The 26205-nt window shown below is 40.6% G+C and overlaps 1 protein-coding gene across 1 annotated transcript; it reads left to right on the top strand.

Annotated features, from left to right (window-relative positions):
- Positions 1–6477: 6477 nt before the first annotated feature.
- Positions 6478–9789, top strand: HTR5A (5-hydroxytryptamine receptor 5A). Its single transcript, XM_075211238.1, has 2 exons — positions 6478–7660; positions 8273–9789. Exons 1-2 carry the CDS (start codon positions 6944–6946, stop codon positions 8603–8605), a joined length of 1050 nt encoding a protein of 349 aa, XP_075067339.1. The 5' UTR covers positions 6478–6943; the 3' UTR covers positions 8606–9789.
- The last annotated feature ends 16416 nt before the right edge of the window (positions 9790–26205 follow it).

Here is a 26205-nt window from a genome sequence, read left to right on the forward strand (position 1 = left end):
ATGAATAAATCTGTTACATGACAACATCATAATGTACTGTACTTACTGTGCCGCTTGCAGATATATCATATGCTTGCGCTACATCTGTGGATGAACTGCTGTCTGTGGGCATGCTGCTAGTGGACGTACGTGGTGTTTCTTGGTCCCTCACAAAGTGTAAAATATCAAAGTACCATAGCTTTGGCACATACACGTCTTCAGCTGCAGCTCCTGATTTTTGGCGGCATCAACTTTATTTAATTCTTTTTTAAACACAGTCCTAAGGTTCTGGATCTTGCTTTTTGCCCATTCCGCAGTTTCCAGGGTGATGTGGCAGACATGCTTTTACCAGCTCTTCCATCGCCTCGTTCCGCATCATTCTGTTTGAATAATCTTTGGATTTGGCTTTCCACAAATATGGGTTAGCTCTGTAGGTCTCAATGAAATCCTTCATTAGGTCAGCATTTCTTTCGTAAGCCATTGTGTTCTGTTTGGCTACAATAAAAATAAACATATTTTACATCTGTGGTGTACAATAAAGCAATGCAAGTACACATGTATGCACCTATCAGAAAGAACTTACCGTATATGTGAATGAATGTACAGCTAAAAAGGATTGTAAAATCCTTTCGTATGTTATGGTACAGTACGGGTTAAAGTTATAGCAAAAAATCTCCATACACAAGGTTATTATTCACGAAAAGGCATCACCCACAATGCTTCATTCTCTGCAGGCATCATCGCCGATTGGTCCACAGCAGAAGCGAATTCCCATGTCTGAGTGTATAAAATTACATAGGAGCCTGTCTGGCGGGTGAGGAGAAGGTGTCAGTGGGGGTTGCAGCTATGGAAACGGAGACCCAGTCAGAGATGGTGCTGGAAGGGCCAAAATTTTTTGAAAAAGTTAAGGCGGGGCATGGAGATGTTCAAGAAGACGAAGAAATAAAATTTAAAAGAGCAAAGTCATAGAGCCCAAAAGAGAGGTGGAAATGATGGTAAAAGTACTGGACCAGTACGACTACAACTGTCAAAAGCGAAAGTACAGAAAAGTTAATAATGGAAAGGAACTGATAATGCAAAAACTACTGCGAATACTGAAGGAAAAACTTGGAAAGAAAATAAATAAATTCCAAGTTCAGAAGAGGTGGTCGGACCTTATAAATAAAGAGGAAAGGAGCCTGGAGCAAATTTGTAGAAACATTAAAAAAGTGAGTAGCACGTGTATTGTACCTGTTTGAAGGACTTTATGTATTTCATTCTAGTTTCACATGAAGCAATGCAAACGCCTGATTTGTAACATAGATTTTTTTCTGTCAGAAGGAAGAATTAACGGTGAGGCCTGTTTAGATACCACTGATACCACTAATGTAGCACCTGTTATCAAACAAGAAAAAATTTATGTTGAATACCAAGATATGAAAGAAGTTATACACAAAGGTATTTAAATGAATATGTGCAGACAACTAAATGCTTTGGACACATACCTGTACCGTTATAATAACCAAAATGGCGCCTGTTTTCCAGAATCTATGGAGGTTAAGCCCGCTATTGTTGATTGTGTCAGAGGGACCACAAAACAAACTGATCTCGAGCAGTGTGCAAGGTGAGCAAATGAGACTATTTCTGGTGTTGGATGAAGACTTTTATTAACTTTATTACAGATATAGAAGTTTAATGGTAAACATTTTTTATTTTCTTGTTTCCTAGATACCATCGTCATATTCGATGAAAGTTCTGAGGGAGAACAAAACGTTCTAAAGCTTCAGGATTATATTAAAGAAATGAAAGGGAATATAACCGACATCAAGAAAAAATTAAAAACCTTGAGAATACTTTTGTTGAAATGTATTTGCTGTTTGGAACTGTTCTGCCACAAACCAGTAGCACCTTTAAAGTGTAATACTATTTTTTTCACTTGTAATATTCTACAATAAAAATTGTTGTACTTTTTCCTGCAATAAAACTGCTGCATTAACACTGTATGGTTTATTCTGGGTATTTTACCAATATTAGTTAATAAAGGTTAATATGACTTTTAAGTTTAATAGTTTATAAAGGTATAAGTTTATAAAGGGTAAATATGAAGAGGTTCCTAATATAGATGCAAAGGGTAATAACACACGTGCTTTACACAAGTGTAATGGTCTGAAACCAGACAGGTGCAATACACATCTATACAAAAAACAAGCCTGTGATGTGCGGATACCGCACAATGTGGGACTGGTACAGGCATCACAAATTTACATACACACGCCCCCCAGGTCGAGGAAGTATCGGAGGATTGTCGTGGATCGGTTGGAAGTTTATACACACTACACAACGGAAAGGAGATTGGAATGAAAATATTGAATGGTACGACCAACCAAATGAGGCGACAATCGTCCACTTGGACAGACTTTCGACCATCGTGTCATTACACACAGTGACCCGTCTTTGGAACGAGCGGTCGTATGTCGGCTGGTTGAGCTGATTATTGGACAAATACCCTGTAATGTGTACCCAGCTTTAGACATATATTAAGAGTTAGACATAGATTATCTCTATATGCAGTCTATGGGCCAAATTAGGGAATTTGTGATTGTCTCTCAATTTTTTAGTTTTCTGTTTTATTTTCAGAGTCTCAGGACAATACTATGCCAAACCCACAATTTCCCACAGCCGCTTAAGTTCAAGACGTGGGAAATCCCCGTGTTAGAAATAGAACCACTGCGGCTAAGAGCTCACTTTGTGCTGGGAGCCCGTTAGATCTAGTTTAGCGTCACATAACTGGGCCTTTTGTTTTGCCAAGGAAAAATCATTTGGATATATTACAGATGAAGACCCCTGGATGTAGGTGCCAGTTTAACCTGGCAGTCATGGGTATGCTGGTGCTTGTAAGTATTACAAGCGCCAGCATGCCCAGACAGCTAATGGCAGCCTGGCCATGCTGGGACCTGTAGTGCACCAGGGACAAAAAATGTTGTACATTAATTAAATAACAATTAGCCCACATCCACCGACCAAGGGTGTGGGATAAGGCCTAGCGCTTTTGGCATGGGACTGGGCAATCCTAGGGACATTTTTTTCTTGCGGACCCAATCTCTCTAGGGAATCCAGCCCATTGCTGACAAGCCTGAGGTTGGTTGTCATTATGGCAGGGGGACCCCATGCTGTGGTTTTCCCCTCTTTAGTTCCACCAGCCCAAGCTGGCAAAGCCTAGTGCTGGTAATAGTAAAATCGGGGGGACCCCACACTTTTTGTCCCCCTGATTTTGCTAGTTAGGGTCTGAATGATTTAATATTGGGAGTTATTTGCTCACAGACAAGCATCACAAAGCCAGAACACACAAATAAGAGGCTTGTATTTTGCAGACAATGAATCTGAGACTCTGAGGTGCATTTGTATTACCTAAGTCAGTTATCTGGCAACCGGTCTGATTGAAACACCTCAATTCAATAAGTAACACGTGTGGCCAAACACTTTTGTCCATATAGTGTATATAGGTGGGAAGTCACATTAATCTATGTGAATTACCAATTACCAGAATGTTTTATCCTGGGATATTATGGTATATATAATTAATATACTAATTAGATTATAATGAATAAATGAATGTTTCATGGCACAAACATACGTCACAATATGATCATCCCCTACACGCTCACCTAATTTTATTATTTTATGGGTCCCTTTTTCCTTTTTAAATTAATTTTATGTAATAAAAGTTAAATGTTATAATACTTTAATGTTTGGCTTATATGTGGATTCACTAATTAGCCCCATTAGTGGTGCTTGTAATACAAACCCAAGAGGATTGTCTCTTATAATAGGAGTACTTTTTCTTTTCTATTGAGTGTGGGAGCGGTGGTAGTCAATAACACAGCTATGTAAAATCCGACATAGTTTTAAATGATGGGAGAATAATGATGGGTCTAAGTGCGACAATAATAAAATCACTAGGGAAAAGGAAAAGTAGTGCTGCTCAAAAATTAAAGTGCTTTAGTGCTCAGTGCCTTACTCTGTGCACATGGTGGCACCTAAACACCGCAGCTAGGGTACCACTGGGGGTATATAGCCCTTGAGCTTCAAGAAAGAGGATGATGGTCCATTGCCTACATGGGGCGTCTGCGTACATGGCCTCACTGCGTACATGGGCATCTAAACCTGGGAGTAAATGTATTAACCTGCGGGTCTAGCAAATCACCAAAACTTGCCTTTAAACATATTGCAGCTTTAAATTTGGCCGACAAATTTGGTAAATATCGGCAATTTGCTAAACTCGCAGGATAATACATTTACCCCCTGATCTTAATCAAAAGGCCGAGAAGCAAGATAGATACCAACTTACATGTGTAATTTTAAATGTCATCCTTGTTACCTTGTAATATGATGCATCTGTTTATGAATATGGAAAACATATTTCTCTAATGGAGACCAAAAGCGTAAATGTAATGTGTCATGCTCTAACATAAGGACAGGTTAATAATCGGTCTCATAATACACTTGTTTAAAATGAATAATGACATCAAAAGTATTTCTTTGAAAGTAGTGATGCCAGCTATATCAATGATGAGTATTGTCAGCATAAGAAATACTATTCAGTACAGATCTGTCACCTACCAAACATCTTTGTTTGCCCCTTTGTCTGTCACCTTGAATATATATATCTATTTTTTCAATGCTTCACAGATCAACAACTGTGTAACACCATAAACCCACAACTATTTTCAGTCATACACAACTGTAATAGTACCATTTCCAGCTTCTCTTATAATACACATATCATAATATACTAACATGTAAATTAAAAGAGAATAAAAAGAAAATACAAATAAATTGAAGAGAAAAATATGTCCACCACCGCTCCCATAAATTATATAATATTGACATCGGTATATTTCTCACCAACTAAAAAAATCCAATAACTCAGCTTCTAATCATACAATGAAATAGTATTATATCTAACAATATGTAGTACTGGCACAACATCAATATATCAGTAAACCAAATCAATAGATGTATATCCGTAGCTTCAAAACCAAGGCCACTGTAACCTTGTATTGTTAAAGAGCAAACAATAGAAAAAAAAGCACTGTGTGCAAATCTATAAATACTAAAAGTGCACTGGTTATTTTTGCATTTACAGATTTATGGCCATTGCTTGTTTATATATTGTTTGATCTTTTATTTCTCACCAATTCACTAAGCCAAAAATGCCTATATAGGACAAAGTGGGCACATGCATACAGCAGCATTGTACAAATGGTAGCTAGTTGGAAAGGCTTTATATTAATTAAATTTTCTTTTTTTTACTTTTCCAGTCCACTATTTCACGCAGAAAACATAATGGAGAAGGGATTGTTTTATTAAAGGTGCATGTGATGCGCAAATTTGTATTTACTGCACATGTAAGCACAATGCTCGGGAACCATTAAGCCCCTGCCGGTCATCATCACCCTATAATATATATCTGTACAGATCAGGCTTAAGCAACTTGTGGCTCTCTAGCTTTTGTGGAACTACTAAACTCAGCATCAACTACCGGTCCCTGCTGGGACTAATAGTTCCATGGAAGCTGAAGAGCAAGAGGTGTTCTACTCTGGCTAATATTATTTATAAGTCCTATTTGCAAATACAGCAGTCATAAGTTCACTTACATTTTCAATAGAATGCCTCATCCTCAACATCAGGTACTGTGCATGAATGCATTGTCACTGACCCCTTATAACCTAATGTTTTTCATTATCATTTTCAAATATAATTGTTGCTGTCAGTAATCCTCTTACGTCTAGACCTGGCCCAACCTTTATACTACACTTTACTTTCATCACTACAGACATTAACCAGTAATGCCTTCAACTGCTGTCATTAGTGCGTCTAATGCCACCATTATCATCATAATTCAGCATTGTGTATATCCAGCCATCATTATCCTTACACTGACCTCTAACATTGCTATAATTACTCCGTGCAACTGGCAGTACCTATCAAACACGTTAAACCCGTAATATGTTACTTATGTACATTGTTCTACCTCTGCCACTATCAGACCCTTCTGAATGCTATATGCAATATACAAATCCGCGCTTGTTTGGCATCTGATACACTGCAATATACCACGTTTGCAATTTGATTCTGACAGCAAACAACTATTTTTAATTTCAGCAGGAAACACTGTGTATTGTGATCATCATCAAATATGTATTAGGGCGTGGGAGCGGTATTTTTGTATATTCTACTAGTGTATGAACTTGGCTACAGATTGTACAGTATAGAAAGCTAAGCTGGTGCAATGTCCTCACGCAGCTCACACTGGAGAGACGTGAATGTGCAGCTGACAGTAATATCGGGAAGAGAAACAGGTAACTATGTCTCATTCTAGGGGTGTCTGTTAATGACAGTGTCAAGTGTCTCATTGCTGGGAGGCTGGGAATACTTTGACGTAATAACCATCTCCCCCCCCCCCCTTTATAAAGCTCGGCTCACCCATCCCACACTCCAGAGCTCAGCTTACACGCTGATTGTGGAGGTTGGGCTGAATCCCGGAGCATCTGCTCGGTGTCATCAGTGTCTCCTGATTTGTCCATGACGAGGTGCTAACCTTACTTCTGTCTGTCACCTGGCTCCTGTATCTTATTAATGAAGAGCGCTCATGCGTGAGATCCGGAGAGTGTGATGACTAAACGACTGTAGACAGCTCTGAATTGAAGGCTGAAGTGAATGGGTTGCTCTCTGTTTCCTCGATGTTCATATTTCTGTCGACGGCAAGAAGTCTGGGAAGCTGATATCATGTCTGTGCAGGGGATGGGCACGGATCTTGTCCAAACTTTGTGCCAAGCTGTGCAGCTTGACATTGCCAGGAATCCTCACTGGGTGATAGCAGCATGGTCCGGCTGTCTGGTATGCTGGTGACTTACGTGCTACCATCTCTTGGATGGAGATTTTTATTAAGAAGGGCTCATCTGTTTCTTCTGGGTAATTTCTCATGGTACCACAGATGAGGATGGAATGGAACGTCACAGTGATTGCTAACGGGAGCTCAGGGTCAGATAACTCGAACAAGTATCGCATGTCAATCTTCAGCGTCCTCATCTTAACTCTACTGGCTATGCTGGTTATTGCCACCTTCCTATGGAATGTATTAGTGCTAGTTACCATCTTGAGAGTAAGAACTTTCCATCGAGTTCCTCATAATTTGGTGGCATCTATGGCAATTTCAGATGTGATGGTAGCTGCTTTAGTGATGCCCCTAAGCTTGGTTCATGAGCTGAATGACCGGCGATGGAGGTTGGGCAGAATACTCTGCCACATCTGGATCTCCTTTGATGTCCTCTGTTGTACGGCCAGCATCTGGAATGTGACGGCTATTGCTCTGGACAGGTACTGGTCCATCACAAGACACCTGGAATACACCCTCAAGACTAGAAAGAGGATTTCTAACATCATGATACTGCTGACTTGGCTGCTGTCTGCAGTTATCTCGTTGTCCCCTCTCTTTGGATGGGGAGAAACGTTTTCAGAGGTGAATGAAGAGTGTCAGGTTAGTCAGGATCCTTCTTATACAATCTTCTCCACCTTTGGAGCTTTTTATCTTCCACTTTGTGTGGTTCTCTTTGTGTACTGGAAAATCTACAAAGCTGCTAAATTCAGAATTGGGTCAAAGAAGACAAACACAATCACCCCAATGCCAGAAGTGATTGAGGTTGGTCCACTCTTCATTTTTACTCAATCGTTTTTGTTTTCACCTTTGCTTACCCAGTGACCCAAATGATGCTTTGCCTAGTTCATTGGCACATTGAACTATACTTTTATGTACATTTCATTTTGTATATTGTTCTATACATGAATTTACATTTCACATGCATGATACAAAACACCTACAGTACAGGTGTGGGACTCATCAATCTACCCATACATTCTCAGTATCATACACTTTCTGCAAATAAATGCACACATATGTGGCTTTGTGTGTGTATGCCTGTGTATTACATTATTAGCTAAAACGAGTATCCAACTTGCTTTTTCTATTTGTTACAATATAACACTATCTCTGTACATAATTGTACATAATGGTGCTATAGTTACAGCAAATGAATTAATAACATTGTGTGTATTTCATGGTAAATGCCATTCATGTTTTCAGACTTCCCACTGAGCGCATATATCTGCAATACTTGAGAGTAACATTTGCTTTCATATTGCTGCACTTTGCCTCCCCACCAGTGTGAAGTCTGATAATCAGGGTACTAAATTCTATATTAGTAATAATGAGCTTTTGGTGTCTGATCCTGACCATTCTATATGCCTTTGACAGGTTAAAGAAGCATCTACCCAACCTCAAATGGTCTTCACAGTCCGCCACGCCACTGTCACTTTCCAAACAGATGGGGAAACATGGAGGGAGCAGAAGGAGAAAAGAGCTGCTCTCATGGTGGGCATCCTCATTGGGGTCTTTGTTCTTTGTTGGATACCCTTCTTTATAACTGAGCTGATTAACCCTCTGTGTTCATGTGACATTCCCCCTATTTGGAAAAGTATATTTTTATGGTTGGGGTACTCAAATTCTTTCTTCAATCCTTTGATCTATACTGCCTTTAACAAAAATTATAACAATGCATTCAGAAACCTATTCTCTAGACAGCGGTGATGAATCTATCTGGAGTACTGGAATTTACACAATCAAGCATGTTTTAATTGACCAATATGTCTTCATCCAAGGACCTTTGTCTCACGACTACAGCGTGTTACTGGCATGGACTGGAATGCTTAACTAACCTGGAATCCAAAGGGACCATAATAAAGCCTGTTGGAAATTGAACAGACTGATGTGCAAGATGGGAAATTAGATCAGATTAATTATTTACAATGTCCAATATGTTTATTACTGAGTGTATAGAAAGATCATCAAACACGCCACTTGGTCAACACAGTAAGTGAAATTGTATTACTCATTCAGAAACTCTTGAAAAGAAAAGCTGAATGTAAATTGATAAGCCCCCATCTGTATTGGTTATTGTGGCCATTCTCAGTTTTCCTCCTTAAGAGGTTCTGCAGCAGCTAGATGATATAATACGCATTCTGTATAATGGGTGATAACTTTCCAATCTGGCCTAAAACCATTAGCCCATTAAATCAAGATTTCGTGAGCCTTGATCTATAAATAAATATCATTCGTCCTCTCCTTTGTAAGTAATCTCTGCATATTGCCAAACAAGCAATATCATACAGCTGACAAGAGTTCAGCTCATTGAATTCACCACTTCCAGTAGGTCTCCTGGGGGAGTAGATTTCAGGTCAAGGAAGACCAATTAACTTATAATAGGCTTATTCCGAGGAGGATGTTGTATTCTAAATGTATGCATGAGAGCAATTCAAATACCGGGTGTTTTTTAAAGACTCAGTGCTGCATAATTAACATAGATTTTTTATTTCGGTCTGCCTCCATAAACAACAGTGTATGCATACACAAGTGCAGTATATAATATAGATTCTTGTCATTTGTATCCAATACATTACCCTTTGCTGTCACTAGGAAGTGATTTTTACCTGGGTAAGTGCATTTCAAGCAAATGCTAAAGGTTTATGTACTTCCTTTTATAAAGCTGATTATATGCACATTGATAATACGGGAGGTGATAAAATGTACCATTTGAGTCAAATAAAATCTAACAATTGCTTTCAAGAAAAATAAACTTATTTTCTCTCTTGCTTTTAATACATTTACTGCATTTTTTTTACTCAAGAATATTTAATTTTTGATCTATTGTCTGATGTGTATATTTCATGGTTTTTTTGTAATTAAATAATTAAATATTAACTGGATTTTTACTCTAGTTGGCTGTATTCATTGATACTATCAGGAATATGTTATTAATGTTGTCTATTGGCAAGTGAGGTCTATTGGTTAATGCTGCAGAGTCAACCAATAGAGAGAATTCTACTTTAATCCTATGGTTGTCTAAAAGCCAAGTTCAGTGGGTTAGCAAACTACATGTTAGCTCATTGCAATATACACTAGTAAGCTCATGCACATACTTTACATCACCACATGGTAAGCTGCATCTGCACAAGTAAGAATGCAATAAGGATCATTCATCTCTATGAAGAGTGGGCCCAGTAGAGATGCGATCATCCAGTGTAATAAAATAGTACATACTGTTTCCATGGGCTATCAATTATTCACTATGAAACTTATATAGTTGACACTTCTTCATAAGGATTATTCATTCCTTTTACAATTCCCATTCATGTTCACTTCATCATGCAGGCTCAATGTGCCTGCCAAGTATATGTACAATTATCTTGCATATTTAATCTAAGAATGCCAGGATAATTTTGATATTATCCAATTTCTGTCTTTTTCCATAGTACATGTCTATGTCCCTACTATAGTTTCCATAACAATTCCAGTGGACTCAAGCTCTCATATTTAATTTTATTTCACAAGCACTGTAATATAAAACATTCTTTAAAGATCTCTAAAAATAAATAACATTCTGTTTGTATAAGAACTGCTTTGAAGTGTGTTTAATATAATGCCTGTGTTCATCAAGCCAAAGAACAATGGTGTTTCATATTTTGTTACCTGTACCTTCTTTCTTTAATGTTGCCTAGAACCATACAGACTGTGGATAGCTATGTTTTTTCCCTTTAAAAAAATACTATTTAACAAACCTTGAATCATTGCTAACTCCTATGTATTTACTATGTTGGATAAGAGGTATTTAATCACTGTCTTTGAAGTGTAGGATTTTAGTAGAAAATCCTCAGCTACCCCCTCGAGCATTTTCCTTCATCCTCTCCCACACTTATTCTGCCTTTTTACTATAAGCTTTTCAGTACATCTTGAAAGTAGACTTCCTTCATGGTTTTACTCTGCATTTTACTCACACTGTTTTATAAGCCATCAGAAGAAAAATAAATGCATTAAACATACAGTAAAACCCCCAGGTTGCACACAGCCTTTACCCTTTGGTTGCTACAGATGGAGCACAGTTGTTTGGGACAAACAGTATAATCAAACACCTGTCACATGGTGCATTGATCATACTGCTCGCCCATTACTGTGCTGCAAAACACAAGGTTTACTATTGAGTAAGCACAGTTTGTAAAGCAAGGCTTACTATTGAATGAGCATGGTTAGTACTGCAAGATCGAGCATGTCCCCCTCACCTTAGGGTGTAGCTCAATAACATAATTGTCCCAAGCTAATGTGCCCCATCTGTATGTAACCATTCACTGAAGTTTACAACAACATTTTTACCATGCTTACGGGATGGTATAGCAGTCAGAGCTCTGCAATCAAAGGAGCTGGGATTTCCGACCCACAATAAGTCACCATAATCACTAAAGTGAAGCTTTCCAGGGCTGTACTGTCTTTTTTCCCCCTCTTTCTTTAATGTCGTCAAATGCTATTCAGAGTGTTGAGAAAATTATGCAAATACTGTATAGGCAAAGATTCTACTGAATAAGAAGAGTACCGAGGAGAACCCTTGCTGAACATGAGTAAAATAGACAAATACAATATAATAATGCACATGTCTTAAACATAACAATGATGTTCTAAATTACAATCAGAACAAATAGCCTAATTGTCAAAACTAATTGTACTGCAATAACTTCTGTATAGTGCTATGTCCTGTTTTCTATCAATACAAACACTTTGAAAGGTGCATTTTCTATGCATTTTCTTCCATTCTATAATATAAGCGATCCTTCAACTTCTAATCTAATCAATACAGAGCAGCTTCACTGTGATTAGTCAGAGCGTGGGAAAGGCGCTCTGTATTGGTTCGTGACAGGGGTCTCACTACTAGCCGCAATTAACTGCATTGATACAATGTAACTCACTGTATTTAGTGGTGAGACACTACTAACTAATACAGAAGCCACTCTGTATTGTTTAATAGCCAATAGGCTGTACGGAAGCTCCTCTAGGAACAGGTTCTCTTCACTCCACATGTTTTTTTTTATTTTTAAACAGGGTTGTGTGTGTGAGGCTTTTTTTTTAATAAAGTAAATTTTCAATAGTGCGTGTGGATTTATTTTACTGTATTTTTTCCAGGTGAAATACAGGTCCCCAGGGGGCCCTAGATGTCAGTGCATTCTGGTGCTTGCAGTTTTGCAAATGCTAGCATGCGCTGGCAGCAATGAGTATGCTGGCACTTATAGTTCCACAAGCACAGCATACCCCAAAACTTTAGCCATGTCAGGGTTTGCTTGGACCTGTTGTGCACCAGCAAAAAAAATAATAATCCAACATTTTAAACTTTAATACCCCACCCCTAGTGTGTTTGGGAAGAGACCTAGTGCTTTGAGCATGGGGCTGTTTTCTTCTAGGTGCATTTTTTGGAGGGCGTTATTACCCTGGGGAATTCAGTTTCACGTCCATGGTCCAGTAACTACCATGATCCAATAGGGTGACTTTGCTGCAGTCTAGGATGCAAGACTTTTGGGGGGGGGGGGAGGGATGCAAGATTTTGGGGGCTGCAAAATATTGACAGGGAGAGATATAAACTGAAATTCATTTTAAAATATAAGAAAATAGTTGCTCTCCAAAGTAAAAAGATAATATTAAAGAAGAATGTAAGGTTATAATCTTTGTGTATTCCCATGGAAAAGGTTGAAGATAATGGATCATCCTTGTTTAAGACAGACAAGGTTGGCGACAGGCCAGGGCCATCTTAACAACATTATGGGCCCCCGGGCAAAGCAGTGCACCGGGGCCCCTAGAAATAGATATAGATATAGATATATAGATGTATACAGATATAGATATATAGAGATAGAGATAGATAGATCTACTTGCTCAGTGACCCTTGAAGGTTTTTTTTGCAGTTTTTTTTCTTTTGCAGGATTATTTATTCTCATTAAGAGCTGTACCTATGGGGCCCCCTTGCCCGTGGGGCCCCCGGGCAGCTGCCCATCGTGCCAAATGGAAAAGATGGCCCTGCGACAGGCGCATGCATGACAGACCCCTTCACCTTCACCCTGAAAAGTGCTCGTTCCTGAATCCGTTATACTGTACAGTTCAGAATTAAATGAAAACAAAATGAGTGACAATGAGTGCTGTGACCCCTTTTTTGTTTTTACCTACCAACAAGCCATTGTTGGGGGGTGTCCTAATGTGTCTTGTTGGGGGTGTCTTATTGTGTCTGGGGGGGGCATAATGTGTCTTGGCGGTTGTAATATGTTTTGGAGGGGGTCATAATGTGCCTGGGTGTGGCATGATAATATAACTGAGGAGTTGCAAGATATATCTAAGTGGTGGCGTGTTGCACCTGAGGGATGACATTATGTGGCTGGGGAGGGTGTGATAAATGTAATATCTTATTATAATATATTATATACTGTGTGATCTATTATGTACAGTGTTCACTTTTTGCTTGGTTTTCCATATTTACATTTTCCAACAGGTCCCAACATTTCAGGATCCGTGCAAGAATCCAATACCAGGTTGTGAAAGCTGCAACAACAGGTAGATGAGAGTAACACCATTATAATACAGAATGGGGAAATTCAAATAGCCGCGAAGTGTCTCCAGGAACGTCCGCAAGACACTTTGAGGATGAGATTTGACAGAAATCTCCTCCCATTTTCCTCGCACTGGAAAATGAGTGGAGATTTCTATAGTAATATCGCTGGTAATTGAATCTCCCCAATATGGCATGTCTAAAGAAGCACAACCACGCCCCATGTTGGCCATGTCCCCAACATTATGTGGCCAAGCCTCTCTGGCGGTGCCGCCTTGTATCGGTGGCATACAACACCTTTAATGAAGAAAGTTAGCACCTATTAATGAAGAAAGTTGGATACGTCAGAGGAAATCTAGTATAGATATAGCAAGGTGGATATTAAAGGTAAATAAGTGGATGTGCAATCAGGTTGTGGTTCCAAAGCACAAATAAATTTAAGTTCAAAAGTACCACCATTATAGTGCAAAAGTGTGGCTAGTGCCAGCATTGAACTTATATCCAGAATGCTCTCTTACCAACAGCAGTACCTGACAAGTTATACAGGAATACAATAAGCGGTGTAACTCATAGCTGTGACATCATACATAGATACAGATACAGTACACAATGAAGTGGCAGCTTACAATTCTAACATCATACAAAGATAACGCACATAGAGCCATTGGATACAAGATACAATAGTATTTAAGGTATTTAAAGCTTTCCTGCTTCTTTTGAGTCGTCTTTTGGTAACTTCAGTTTTTTTCTACTCATGTAACCATAGAAATGAGTCAAATATAACAAGACTAAGATCGCACACATGGAATTGTACTACAGTACTAATGCAATCACTTTTTTAAATGTTATGTTGTCAATTAATTTGGACAAATGGTTGGATTTAATTTTTATTGGCACATTATCAAGTACTTTATATTGGTTAGTAGGAATAGTTTTTGAATAAATCCATTGTGGTTCTGTGTTGTAAAACAGTAAAATGTGAAGAAGTCCAAGGGGGTTAATATCTTTTATACCTGCTGTAAATGCATTTGGGGCAAGGATGTCATAATCATCATTTTTATCGACTTCAAAAACTTGTATTGCTGAGGTTCCCTACTCAGCCACTTATGGTGGTCTCTCTCTTTCTAAGAAACAAAGGATACTCCTGAGCTCCTCTCTGGTGGAATCCAGCTCTCCTGGGACAGTCTTGCCCGTCTCCATCAGGTCCTCTCTCTTTAGGCTTGCAACTTTTCTCTCTGTCTCTATGTAGTACAGGACTCTCCTGAGCTTCTGTCTGGTAGACTCCAGTTCTCTTGTCTGGCTCCAGCTTTCCCTCTGTCTCATACCTAATGCCTTTTGCAGGACACACAACAGCCTAACAATTGTCCTCTGCTGAGCCCCATACTGAGGTCTTTCGCTCTCTCTCTCTCTATATATATATATATATATCTTCGGTTTACCCTGTACAAATGGAATTTGTACTTGAATATTTGTACTTGTATGAGTTGTATTAGTATTTGCACTCCCATGTTTTGTTATTATGTTTACTTGTTATTTTGTTATTAGTAGCCATTTTTTTTTAATTATTGTTCAGGGCTGCAGAATTAGTGCTACCTTACAAATAAACAATGATGATGATCATGATATATTTACTTAATACAATTTTTTCTCTATTATTTGAATTGGGATCCCTGAGACGGATGGCAATTTTTCTATCATAAAACCTTATCTACAGATGGGCCTGATATAGATTTGACGCTATATAAATAAATAAATGATGATGATGATGATGATGAAAGGTTCCCCATTTGCAGATGAGGTAAGGTACATCTGCACACTTGCGTTTCCACTCCAGTGTTCTGAATAGTATGCATGTCAAGCAACTATATAAATTATTTTGGAACAAAAATGTGATAATCTTCATATTTATCAACTTTAAAAATTGCACCCGGCTTATGTAAGTGCAAAATGTATGTCATGTAGCTAATGTATTTTAAAAGAAGATGTACCCGAAATGGGGGCTTAGATTGTGTCTGCACTTCTTTACTCAACTCCAATTACACGTTAATGTCCTGCTTCAACTGTCCAATCGTAAGGAGCTATAAGTGCAAGATACATGCAACTCTAGATAACGACACAACATATGTACGTATGCAGAAAATCAATTTTACAGAAATATGCATGTTTACATTATACAAATAAACTTACGTGCAATTCTAAATCAGCCCTTTGTGTTTATGTGACTAAAGGGTCTATTTATGACACATCGCATATAGCTCAAGTTAATTATCATTTCTTATCGCAACAATAAGAAATTAATTAATATGGCAATTCATTAAAATTGATTAGTCGGGACAGCGGCTCCAACAGAAGCCTGTTCCTAGATATAATCAGGGGCGCACGCAGGATTTTTAGGAGGGGTTTCTCCCGCACCCAAGAAAAACAAAAAGCGAGAGCTGCTGCGCATGCGCTCGTGCATGCGTAGCAGTTCCGTTTCAGCAGCACTGTACTATACAGCAGCCGCGGCGCTGTCAAAGAAGTGTCCGCGGCGGTGCTGTATACAATACAGCACCGCCGCGCATTCTTCTTTGACAGCGCCGCGGCTGCTGTATAGTACAGTGCCGCTATGTGGGGCACTTCGTTAGGGAGGAGCACGAAGCCTGTTGGGGAGGGATCTGAAGATCTCTTTCCTGCAATGCTCTAGATCTCGGATAGAACGGCTAACAGTATGAATTCTGCATTTAAATATTTATGCACATATGTTTTCTTTAAAGTTATTTACAAGCATAGCTGAAAGGTGCAAATCTGCACTAAAGTTCAGCAACTAATCAGACATATGCTTTATCTTGTCTAACATCAGTAAGGCTAGGGCACCGGGCTTTTAGGGGTGCTCCTGCCGCCCAGAGAGAAGAAATCTGGCACAGAGCACATAGCCACTACTTGTCCCCAACTGCCTGCTCACGTTGACAGACAGCTGTATCACCTCCGGCCTGCAGGGTGCGCTGTGGGAGAGAAAGCACACAGAGGGGAACTGACATGTGATCAGTTCCCAACTGACTATTACAAGGAGAAGGAACAGCAACAGGTAAGTGTGGATGTGATGTGCTTGGTGGGAGGTTGATGTAGAGGGGGTTAGGTTAATTTTAATGAGGCCGAGGGAGTTAATATCAGGGTTAATGAATATAAATTGGATTATTTAATGATGTTGGTGTAAATTATTTATAGTGATGAAGGAGTAAATGATTATAAAGAGGCAAATGATGTTATGAGGCTAAAGGATTTAATGACTATGAGGGGGATAATGTGGGAGCTAATGGTTATAAAAGGATTAATTTGTAATATTGGGGGTTAATTAATGATGGGGAGATTAATGTTGATAAAGTGGTTATTATGATGATGAGATTTAGTGATTTTGAAGAGGTTAATGTCAGAATCGATTGAGGGGGGTTAATTATCATGAGGGGTTATTTTTAAGGATTTGGGGGTTACTTATGATGGACCACTGATGTGTGCTTGGCCCTCAGATTAAAATTTGCCAGCCAGTGCCTGCATGTAATATGTGGGGAGGCCGTGGTAAGGGAGGTATTTGTGTAATGTGTGGAGAGAGGAGGGGTGGGGGTGGTATTGGTGCAATGTGTGGGGAAAGGGGTGGTGGTGGTTGTGGTGTAATGTGAGGGGTTGGGGTGGTTTTGGTGTAATGTGAGTGATGGGGGTGGTTTTTATTTAATGTGTGGAGAAAGGGGTGGGGGTGGCTCTGGTTTAATGAGAGGGGTCGGGATGGTCTTGGTTTAATGTGTGGGGAGAGGGGTGAGGATGGTCTTGGTGTAATGTGTGGCGAGAGGGGTGGGGGTGGTATTGGTGTAATGTGTGGGGAGAGGGCTGGGGATGGTCTTGGTGTAATGTGTGGAGAGAGGGGTGGGGGTGGTATTGGTGCAATGTGTGGGGAAAGGGGTGGTGGTGGTTGTGGTGTAATGTGAGGGGTGGGGGTGGTTTTGGTGTAATGTGAGTGGTGGGGGTGGTTTTTATTTAATGTGTGGAGAAAGGGGTGGGGGTGGCTCTGGTTTAATGAGAGGGGTCGGGATGGTCTTGGTTTAATGTGTGGGGAGAGGGGTGAGGATGGTCTTGGTGTAATGTGTGGAGAAAGGGGTGAGGGTGGTACTGGTGCAACGTGTGGAGAGAGGGGTTGAGTGGTTTTGGTGTAATGTGTGGGAGAGGGATGGGGGTGGATTTGTTCTAATGTGTGGGGAGAGGGGTGAGGATGGTCTTGGTGTAATGTGTGGAGAGAGGGGTGGGGGTGGTATTGGTGTAATGTGTGGGGAAAGGGGTGGTGGTGGTTGTGGTGTAATGTGAGGGGTGGGGGTGGTTTTGGTGTAATGTGAGTGGTGGGGGTGGTTTTTATTTAATGTGTGGAGAAAGGGGTGGGGATGGCTCTGGTTTAATGAGAGGGGTCGGATTGGTCTTGGTTTAATGTGTGGGGAGAGGGGTGAGGATGGTCTTGGTGTAATGTGTGGGGAGAGGGGTGAGGGTGGTACTGGTGCAACGTGTGGAGAGAGGGGTTGAGTGGTTTTGGTGTAATGTGTGGGAGAGGGATGGGGGTGGATTTGTTCTAATGTGTGGGGAGAGGGGTGAGGATGGTCTTGGTGTAATGTGTGGAGAGAGGGGTGGGGGTGGTATTGGTGTAATGTGTGGGGAAAGGGGTGGTGGTGGTTGTGGTGTAATGTGAGGGGTGGGGGTGGTTTTGGTGTAATGTGAGTGGTGGGGGTGGTTTTTATTTAATGTGTGGAGAAAGGGGTGGGGATGGCTCTGGTTTAATGAGAGGGGTCGGAATGGTCTTGGTTTAATGTGTGGGGAGAGGGGTGAGGATGGTCTTGGTGTAATGTGTGGGGAGAGGGGTGAGGATGGTCTTGGTGTAATGTGTGGGGAGAGGGGTGGGGATGGTCTTGGTGTAATGTGTGGGGAGAGGGGTGAGGGTGGTACTGGTGCAACGTGTGGAGAGAGGGGTTGAGTGGTTTTGGTGTAATGTGTGGGAGAGGGATGGGGGTGGATTTGTTCTAATGTGTGGGGAGAGGGGTGAGGATGGTCTTGGTGTAATGTGTGGAGAGAGGGGTGGGGGTGGTATTGGTGTAATGTGTGGGGAAAGGGGTGGTGGTGGTTGTGGTGTAATGTGAGGGGTGGGGGTGGTTTTGGTGTAATGTGAGTGGTGGGGGTGGTTTTTATTTAATGTGTGAAGAAAGGGGTGGGGATGGCTCTGGTTTAATGAGAGGGGTCGGAATGGTCTTGGTTTAATGTGTGGGGAGAGGGGTGAGGATGGTCTTGGTGTAATGTGTGGGGAGAGGGGTGGGGATGGTCTTGGTGTAATGTGTGGGGAGAGGGGTGAGGGTGGTACTGGTGCAACGTGTGGAGAGAGGGGTTGAGTGGTTTTGGTGTAATGTGTGGGAGAGGGATGGGGGTGGATTTGTTCTAATGTGTGGGAGAGGGGTGAGGATGGTCTTGGTGTAATGTGTGGGGAGAGGGGTGAGGGTGGTACTGGTGCAACGTGTGGAGAGAGGGGTTGAGTGGTTTTGGTGTAATGTGTGGGAGAGGGATGGGGGTGGATTTGTTCTAATGTGTGGGGAGAGGGGTGAGGATGGTCTTGGTGTAATGTGTGGAGAGAGGGGTGGGGGTGGTATTGGTGTAATGTGTGGGGAAAGGGGTGGTGGTGGTTGTGGTGTAATGTGAGGGGTGGGGGTGGTTTTGGTGTAATGTGAGTGGTGGGGGTGGTTTTTATTTAATGTGTGGAGAAAGGGGTGGGGATGGCTCTGGTTTAATGAGAGGGGTCGGAATGGTCTTGGTTTAATGTGTGGGGAGAGGGGTGGGGATGGTCTTGGTGTAATGTGTGGGGAGAGGGGTGAGGGTGGTACTGGTGCAACGTGTGGAGAGAGGGGTTGAGTGGTTTTGGTGTAATGTGTGGGAGAGGGATGGGGGTGGATTTGTTCTAATGTGTGGGAGAGGGGTGGGGTGGTTTTGGTGTAATGTGTGGGAGAGGGGTGGGGTGGTTTTGGTGTAATGTGTGGGGAGAGGGGTGGTTTTGGTGTAATGTGTGGGGATAGGGGTGGGGTTGTTGCTGGCTTATTGTCATAAGTTGTCTTGTTTTTGCTATGTAACAATTGGGAGCTCCCTCCCCCTGCAGATACTCCAGGACAGCGTTTAAATAGCCGTTATGGTAGCTACTAGTGCATCAGCTGCAGTTATACTGTTTTTTTCTAAACAATATTTTATTAGGGTGGCCGGTTTGATCAGGAGCAATGTACTGCTTAATTACATAGGGGGAATGTTGTGTGATTTCAGTGATGTAATGATACTGTATTTGGCATTTTCTATTAACAGTAACATCACTAATCATATTTTGTCATGCGATTTTGTCTGGGAATCTGTTTTATCCTAAAAGCAAGACAATGATGTCACAGCAAACTGACTGATATGCTTTGCTTTGCCATTTTAGCTTTTATCATCTACTTTGGTAAATCATCTTTATGCATTGTTCCTGCATCTCTATAAAGATCAGCACCCTGCTAGTGAGCATTTGTCTCCTTTCAGCAGTCAAAGATACATGTGTTCATAGCACTATATTAGAAATGATACTGTAGACTGCCAGAAGACAGAGCCAGATTAAAATCCCATGGGTCCCTAGGGAAGACACCTGTTTGACCTCCGGAAACTCATTCATACCACTATTTACTTGCTCTATACATGCCCCCAACATTATTTCTCCTTTTTCATCATCATGTTCAACGTTATGGGCCTGATTCAAGTCTGAACACAACTTGCACATAAGTTGTGTTTTATAAAAGAGAATGGAACTTAGTTCCGACCTTATTCAAAGCAAAGCGTATCTCAAGATACATTTCCATTTGAATCTGGGTGTAAGTACAATCTGCCTACACAGTACTTGCCGTATGTAGACATAAAGAACAGATTGCATCGTATGCACAAGCGTAAGGTCACATCAGAATGCCTAAAATAAATTTATATTATAAAATAAATTAAAAACGCATAACAGTATAATCATTAGTAAAAATATAGATTAAAACATTAAATACATAAATAAAGATGCTTTTGGTACGTACTGCACATGCAATGCCTTTTTATAGTCTTATTTGCTAGCTAGTGGCATGCATACGTGTAATTTTTAATTCAGAGAATATGCTGTGTCAATCAACCCTTACACTTGCCCTGTAGTTGGTGCAAACGATACAGCTGAAACCAAGCGTACTTACGAGAAATCCAGGAACTAAATTGGCCGCATCTGCATCAGAAATGCCCTCAGCACGCCCTTACTGTACATGGTATACGTTAGTCTGCCCTTCCCTCCCCCGATTCACCTCTCAAGAATCGCTCACATGAATATGAATGAAAACAATCATGTATAAAAAAACATACAACATATATTTGTATGTATCATGTATATTAATTTCAACATATTTTGTTATTATAAAACATTACAATGATATCACAAAATAAATTGTGATAATTATATTAAAAATGAATCAGATTGTTATAAAACACATAAAATCTCTATAACGACATACATTGCTCACCCCTGCACACCTAATATAGACCGATCACTATACACAGATCAAACTGATATCACACACCTGTTATACACTGACCATTATACACAAGTGGCACTAACATCACACACCTGATACTCACTGATCACTATACACAAGTCACCCTGATATCACACACCTGTTACACACTGACCATTATACACAAGTGGCACTAACGTCACACACCTGATTCACACTGATCACTATACACAAGTCACCCTGATATCACACACCTGTTACACACTGACCATTATACACAAGTGGCACTAACATCACACACCTGATTCACACTGATCACTATACACAAGTCACCCTGATATCACACACCTGTTACACACTGACCATTATACACAAGTGGTACTAACATCACACACCTGATATATAGGTTCATGACACCTTCCACTAGTTACTGGGATAAACATGGGTATATACACATGACAAGCATGCTAATCCACATACCTTTGTTAACCAGTAAAAATTAAGTTTTAATTTAGAAGATCATTGTGTATTTATTATGTAAAATATGTTGTCTCTATACCATATATAATTTATGACCCTAATGAGTGTCCTTGTAACTGAACGCAAATATTGGTTATCCCTGCATACCTGTGTATGATACTGTATTGGGACACTCTGTTCTGAGGTTTGGCAGTGGATATTTAAATAAAAAGTTACATATTAAATACTTTATGCACAGTCACAAAGTACATATCTATACACATATCCTTAACTGTACATTTCCTCACATGAATACAGATACAGATTAAGAGCCCATGGGGTCCTGGGCAAGATACCGGTTTGGAGCCCCCTCCATCCATAGCACTATTTACATACCCTATACATGCACCCAACATTATTTCTCCTTTATCCTCCTTGTATACAACATTATGACACATATGTTTTGGTTGATGCTTTATTTCAACATCACACAATAAAACCGAACACACAGAGCCTAGATAGAAAATCATCATACACTGCAGGGGCGCACGGAGGGAAAAAGAACCAGAGAGAGCGCAGCAGCTCTGTTTCGTCAGCTCTGTCCTATACAGCAGCCGCGGCGCTGTCTAAGAAGCGTCTGCGGCGGTGCTGTATACACTACAGCACCGCCGCGGACGCTTCTTTGACAGCGCCGCGGCTGCTGTATAGGACAGTGGCCACTTAGTTAGCGCGGGGGGGGGGGGTTTCTAGAGACTCAGAAACCCCCCCTGCGTGCGCCACTGCACTGTCAAAATCATTACTTTTATCTCTTGTGATTAATTGATTGAAGAAGACACAAGTTTACAAGTGATGTATAGCATGCCTCATTCAAACAGCACAACTGTGTTACAGCTGATATTAGTAACATATCAGTCACTCAATCTGTGACAGTGTAGAGAGAAACTAAAGGTATATTTTTATTTTACATTAGCATGTTCTGTGATGGGAGGTAACCATTCAGCAGTGATATGTAATACATGTAGCATTAAGTCTAGGCCACGCCCCCCCCCAGTGACAGCAGGCAAGGTCACCGGGGGTATGTTAAGTGTTGAGGTGAGTGCCCGTGAAGCAAGTGGTTGTGTCAGTGAGTAGGTGTCCATACACAATGGTGCGGATGGTCACGTTATCACTGAGGACATGGCCAACGGTGCTGTGTGAAAGTGCGAGCTCCGGGAATAGGGGAGTCAAGTGGGAGCCAGAGTCTATAAAGACTCAAGATTCCCATCCTTACGGAAGAGAGCGCTATATACCGACCCCTTCAAGCATTGAATGATTATATATATATATATAGAGAGAGAGAGAGAGGAAAGTGTAGATTTGATTATGTGTAGTGTGCTTCAGACCTCCCGTGTTTACTATTAAGGGAGGCTGTGCAGTCACACAATACAGTTCATGGACATCAGTAGAAACAATGAAATCTGCATGTTATAAACACAATAACCATAATGCAGTATCATAGAGGTTATAAATCTTAAAATGCATACAGTTACTGAAAGAAACAATGAATGTAATAAAAGTATTTTGCTCTATTCAAGGAAAATATTGTAACATTAAATTACATTTAGTTTAACACATTATATACAAGTTGTATTATCAGTTACTGATCCTCAGATATTCCATCAATTATGTTTAATACATTTTTTTACAGCCCTGATTATTGGTGTTGAACATTACTATCATTCTGTAGCGATTCAGAAGGATATTTATCATAGGACAATTAAAATCTTTTCACAGACTATATAATATAATATAAACATTTCCAAGATCTTGTCTAACACTTGCCAGAAATATTGGAGAGATATGGAACTAGAAGAGGGTCCAAACTAGGCAATCATATCTCTTTACATTTGGCAGAGACAGATGGTGTAGTTAATTACTGGTGAGCTGTATGTGCACACAGGCATTCTTAAATCCATTATTTAACTTATTAAAAATGGTTATAAAGTCTATATAGCTTTTTATCCATTTTATTTTCATTTTTATTCTTTGTTATCCTATTTTTTTTGTACTGTGCTTATAAAAAAAAGAAAACGTAAGATATCAGAAGTAAAATGGGTTTTAAAAACATCAATGTGCAACAATAAAACTATACATCTACATTGTCTGCAGTTGTATATAGCTTTTCACCATCTAAAGACGGATCAAAGATGTAATGTGCATAGGCTTATAGTCTGCTTTACATACAGAAATATTAACTGGAATATTGAATTAAAGTTAAATCTATTTTTTCAGTCAATAAAACAAATGTGTATTGTTATAACACTGTTTCTTTAATTACTTTGGATTATTTATTTACCTGAACCTGATGTCCATATGTGCTAGATGTCTTAAAGTATGTGGACACCCTAACATTATATCCATATGTTCTTGTTGAACATCTCATTCCAACATGACTTTGTGGATGTCATCCATTCGGCTACATTAGCTATTAGTGAGGCCAGGCACTGGTGTCAGGTGATAAGGCCTAACTCATAGCCATTATTCCAATTCCAAGGTGTTTGACATGGTTGAGGTTAGGCCTCTCTAAAGGCCAGTCAAGTTCTTGCACACCAAACTTGGGAAACCATTTTTGATGAACCTTACTATGTGCACAGGGGCATTGTCATGCTGAAACAGGAAAGGGCCTTTCCCAAACTGTTGTCACAGAGCTGGAAGCACACAATTCTCTAGAATGCCATTGTATGCTGTAGTATTAAGATTTCCCTTCGCAGGAAGTAAGGGGCCCAGGACAAATCATGATAAACAGCCCAGACCATTATTCCTCCCCCACCAAACATTTTGCAGTGCTTATTCGGGTAGGAAGCTTTCTCCTGGAAACCGCCATGCCCAGATACGTCATCAAACTGCCAGATGATGGTTTGATTTGTCACTCCAGAGAACGCATTTCCACCACTTCAGTGTCCAATGGCGTGTGCTTTACACCACTCCAGTTGACTTTTGGCATTGCGCATTGTGATCTTGTGCTCGGCCATAGAAACCCAATCCATGAAGTGAACAGTTATTGTGCTGACATTGTTTCCAGAGGCAGTTTGGAACTCAGTAGTGAGTGTTGCAACTGAGGGCAGACTATTATTATGTGCTAAGTGTGTCTGCCCTTGGCGGCCCCCTTCTGTGAGCTTGTGTGGCATATTGCTTCATGGCTGAGCAGTTGTTGCTCCTAGACATTTCCACTTCACAATAACAGCACTTGAAGTTGACCGGATCAGCTCTAGCAGGGCGGAAATTTGATGGACTAATTTGTTAGCAAGGTGGCTTCCTATGACAGTGGCCCGTTGATAGACACTGAGCTCTTCCGTACAACCTGTTCTACAACTAATGTTTGTTTGTTTGTATAAATGATTTTATGTAGCTCTTAGCAATGGGTGTGACTGAAGGGGCCAAACACACTAATTACAGGGGTGTCCACATACTTTGGCCATGTAATATATATCAGCATTAAGCAGACTTTGTGCTCTGTGAGGTTCCAATGGATTCTTCCGGTTACAGTTATCTGGTCTCTGTACACAGCATTCAGAGTAAATGCTGTGTATAGCTCAATGTGGAAGCTTGTATTTCTATATTAGTAAAAGGAAGTTCTGTGACATTCCAATAGTAACAAGATCAGGGGGTAACTGTATTAAACTGCAGGTTTTGCAAGTCGCAGATATATGGCGACCTTGCAGGGAAAATTTAAAACGGCAAAACTTGCCTTTAAAGACATTGCCGTTGCAATGAGTTGCAGGGCAGTTTTACCTCGTAACCACCTTTTCTGTCAGCATATAAAAGAGTGGCAGATGCTTCAGCTGTTTCATTCAGGTTAATCTGAATCTACCTGCTAGTAAGAGAAATCTGGCCTGTATGGTTAAAGAAATAAAAAAGGTGAAAAAAATGTGAAGAACAAAAAAATCTTCTTTTGTTTCTAGCACCTCTGTGGCCCAGTCTGACCCTGCCAGGAGTTCCCTGCACATGCAGGTATTTTATTACAGAGTCTGTTTGTAGTTGGTGGGACCCACGTGATGTCATTTGGTGCAGTGCAAATAGATTCAATTATTTGGGTGCTAGATCATCTCTATATGGTAAAATATAACATCTTTATTGTCACGCCTTCTTCACTCCAGCACATTCTTAAACTCTTGCAATAATAAATTAAATACATACAGCTCCCTTTCTCCTGTATGTATCTAACTGATACAGTATGCACTTTGGTGGTGAGGTGATCATTACCACTACACTAACTCCCTACTCCTCCTGCACATTACTTCCACTCTCAGTTCAGCCTCTCCCTGCTCCCCTGTATACAGGCACTTTGTGGGCTGTTTCTCTACTTTTCTCCTGAACCACATTATGAAGACTGCAACCCACATAGACTGCTCCATAAGTACACACATCGCCAACACCCTCTCTCACAGTGTAGCTTCCAGCTACAGCTCCCCTTCCTCTGCCTGGGGCTCCGCTTTTGTATAGGGGTCTCTACAGAGGTTCCTCTAGAGTTCTGATGCCTTGTAGCATATACTGCATTTACCACCTGAAAACCCAGGACCTCCCTCCTCCTCCTCCCAGGTCCTGGTGCAAACTGTCATCCACCAACTACCCAACTGCCATTTGTCACACTCACAGGTTCTGATCCTCCCATACCAGCCTCCTAGTGTGCCTGCTCTGGGTCCTAGTGCCAAGCCACACATTCAGCCACCGGGAGGCGTCAATAAATACACCAATGGGGGATTACAAACACATTTCCTTTACTGTACATT

The sequence above is a fragment of the Mixophyes fleayi genome, chromosome 5 (assembly GCF_038048845.1).
Source record: "Mixophyes fleayi isolate aMixFle1 chromosome 5, aMixFle1.hap1, whole genome shotgun sequence".
Lineage (NCBI taxonomy): Eukaryota > Metazoa > Chordata > Amphibia > Anura > Limnodynastidae > Mixophyes > Mixophyes fleayi.